Source organism: Cryptomeria japonica, chromosome 10 (genome assembly GCF_030272615.1).
Source record: "Cryptomeria japonica chromosome 10, Sugi_1.0, whole genome shotgun sequence".
Classification (NCBI taxonomy): domain Eukaryota; kingdom Viridiplantae; phylum Streptophyta; class Pinopsida; order Cupressales; family Cupressaceae; genus Cryptomeria; species Cryptomeria japonica.
This window is the reverse complement of record NC_081414.1, coordinates 405,019,241-405,022,720: the sequence shown is the minus strand read 5'-3', so window position 1 is coordinate 405,022,720 and position 3,480 is coordinate 405,019,241. Positions and strand designations below refer to the sequence as shown.

The 3,480-nt window shown below is 41.0% G+C and overlaps 1 protein-coding gene across 1 annotated transcript; it reads right to left on the bottom strand.

Moving 5' to 3' along the window:
* Positions 1 to 1,212: 1,212 nt before the first annotated feature.
* Positions 1,213 to 3,480, bottom strand: LOC131859005 (uncharacterized). The gene has a single exon (XM_059212517.1). It carries the CDS (start codon positions 3,478 to 3,480, stop codon positions 1,213 to 1,215), a length of 2,268 nt encoding a protein of 755 aa, XP_059068500.1.

The window sequence follows — 3,480 nt, the reverse complement described above, 5'->3', positions numbered from 1 at the left end:
CCATTAATGTTAATATTGTTTGATATTAATTATAATTTAATACATGTTTTATTTATATTTAAATTCTAGTAATTGATTGTTTATTAACTTAATAAATTTATTATATACCCGTTCATGGGTTTTCTAGGGTTCATCCTCTGGGTAAGGTGGTTAGGAGAGGTGAAGAGGTATGGGACAAGATGGAGCAGGGATGGATTAAGATCAACTTTCATGGGGCATCGAGAGGTAACCCAGGCATTTCAGGTGTTGGGTGCATTGCTCATGATGATGAGGGGAAGGTCCTCTTCAAAGGTGCGCAAAGGTTGCAAGATGGGAGGAACAATGAGTCTGAGGCACATATCGCCTTATTAGCGGTGGAATTGGATAATAACATGAAAACCCTGAGAGTGAATCTTGAAGGGGACTCTCAAATGGTGGTGGATGCAATTGTGAAAGGAGTATCTCAGAGTTGGGGACTAAATAAATTTATATCAATTATTTGCTCAAAACTGAATGTTTTTCAGGATTTTCATATTTCCCATATTAAGAGGGGGGGGGGATATGGTGGCGGATGATTCATCCAATGTGGCATGTGAATTGGATAGATGTGTGACGAGATGGTGGGGGGGGGTGGGGGGGGTTGATGATGGTATCGTCCAATGGCGAAAGTAGGGGACGAGGAAGTGACAAGCTGAAGGCTAAGGCCGAGGACTAGAAGCACGAAGGCAGTGATGGCAGACAGGAAACAAACCATGGTAATCCTTCCAGGTAGTTATGTGTGAATTGTTTATGATGTTTGTCTCTATTTGGGAGTTTATTCCCATTTCTATGTTAACCAGACTATATGTCAATTTTGTTTTTCATGTTTTATATGGATTAGTTGTATTCTGTGCGAAGCGTTACTGTAGAAATTTAGGGTTGGTGGTCTGCATAGTTGTTTTGGGTGGGTGGTTTTGTCTAGGCTGGGTGGTTTGGATTGGTGGTTGTTGGTGGTTTCATGACAAGGAACTGTTCCCTTTTCTGAAGCTGTAACTTTCCTTTATTTTTTTTTATATTATAAATCGAGAGTTCAAAAGAGTACATCAAAAAGGAGGGAGGCAGAGCCTCAACCAGCTAGAAGGAGAGCAGCAATGAAAGAGAACCACCAAAGGGAAGAACTATCCGAGATACATATACAGCCGAGAAGCAACAGAGTACAAGAGAACCAGAAGAGCAACCAAAAAAGGATTAGTCCTACGGGTAAACATCTTCAAATTTGTTGACCCAGGATGTCCAACCAAGGGGTCCCTCCATCCAGATAGCCTTTTTCTGTTCCAGCAGTTGATGAAAGACCTGAAGGTTATCAACAGAGGGGTTTTTGCTGTTTTGGATCTCCTGCATGAGCTTGGCAAGGGCTTCATCAAACGCCATCTGGTTGTCCAGCACACTAGCTAACTCATAACCATTCTGCATCTCATATATAAACATTGTAGCCCGGCCATCACGCAAAAATCTGAGCAACTTCCTTTTTTCCAGGTTGAGCACGCAGCAGACCTGTGAGGCAATTTTAAAATATATGAGATTTCTATGAAATCCAGTAAGAGATCTGGTAAAACCTTGGAACTTAGAATCATTTCTAAATTTCCATATATGCCAAAGGATGAAAGATGAGAGGACCTGCCAAAATAAGTTAGTATCTTTTCTAAGGCCATCAATAAAACCAGTAATAATATCCAAAGTATAAACATAGCGAGTGATGCAAATACCAAACATGAGCCAAACTTCACGGGCAAAGGAACAATCAAAAAATATATGTCTCATAGTTTCAGGAACTCTACAGATAGAACAAATATCAAGGGTGGCATGCTGGTTTCTAATGGGCAGCCTGTCCAGCAGGAGCAGCCATTTAAAGCATTGAATTTTAGGAGGAATAGGAGCTTTCCAGAGCTTATCAAACATTTTATGCCAATCAGAGGAGGAAAAGGAAGAGTACCAAATGACATTAAGATGTTGAGAAACAGAGGTATCATGGTTAAGAAATCGGTATATATCTTTAGCTTTGATAGAAGAGAGGTGAGTACCATCCTGCCGCCTAAAAGAGAGAAATCGGTGAGAATCCACATCAGTATTACGGGGGAGATTAAGGTGAGAACAAGCCATTTTGATGAGGTTATACGTTCGCTTATGAGAAGCAGGGATATCAAATTGATTAGCAAGGTCTTCCCAACTGATGAGCTGATTGTGATCAAGGATATCCATGATATACTTAACACCCTTGTTGGCCCAAAATTTAGCCGAACAGCCTTTAGTCAAAGCAAGGGATTTACCTTGATGGAGAAGATTCCACCATATTGATCGCTCACCTTGAAGAGTATAATGATAATCAAAGACTGAGTTATCAATATAGTGTCGAATGTTCTCCCATGCTTTCCATAAGGAACGGAAAACCCAAGTTCCCTTCACAGATATGGGGAAATTGCCAAAAACCAAATCACTGAAGGGGAGATGTTTCCAAGATTTAGCAGTTTTAGGCACTCCATTCTGAATGTTATTTTTGACAAGAACTTTCCAGGGCTCGTCACCAACAAGGGATTGAAGGATCCATTTAGAAGCAAGAGCCATTCCTTGAAGTTTGAGATCTTTAAGACCAAGCCCTCCGAGACTTTTCTCTAGATGGCACCAGTCCCATTTAACAGAATGGGCTTTCCTAGAACCGTTGCCATCTGACCAAAGAAAGTGCCTGATGGCTTTCTGAATTTCCAAGATCTGATAGTTACTAAACATCCAGACAGAAGAGTAATATATACTATAGGAGGAGAGAATCTTTTGGCAAACCTGGACTCTTCCAGCAAGGGATAAGAGTCTATGATTCCATTTATTAAGTTTTCTGAAAATCTTGTCTTTTATCCATAACCACGTATCTTTGAGGGAAGGCTTGACAGAAAAGGGGATACCAAGATACCTAACAATCTGGTTAGGTCCTCCCCAGGAATAACCGAATTGGCAAAGCCAGTCCGGAGGATGATCACTCCATCCCAGCATAATGGATTTGGAGCTGGAAATACGAGCTCCAGAAGCCTTACCAAACATATCAAGTTTATTACAAAGGCAGATTAGGTTGTCAAAACTGAGCTCAAGAAAGAGAGAAGTGTCATCGGCAAATTGAATATTGAGGAGCTCGGAGTCATTAGGAAGAGTAATACCACGCACCTTAGGGGAGATGGTGTCATCTTTAAGGATATAATGAAGAGCATCGGAAGCAATGACAAAAAGAGCAGGAGCAAGAGGGCAACCCTGACGAATAGACCGAGACAAAGGAATGGGATTGGTTAGGGATCCATTGACATCAATCTTGGCAGAAGCATCTTTTAAAAGAATTTGAATATACTTGCAAAAGATATCAGGGAATCCAAAGGCTTTTAGCATCATCAAGATGAAGTCCCACTCAATTCTATCGTAGGCTTTTTCGAAGTCAAGGAGAAGCATAGCAGCCTCTTGATGAGAGGAATTGGCCCATTCCAT

What these genes read in the sequence shown, in the direction of transcription:
- LOC131859005 (XM_059212517.1), bottom strand. Translation starts at nt 3,480, where the DNA reads ATGGAATGGGCCAATTCCTCTCATCAAGAGGCTGCTATGCTTCTCCTT.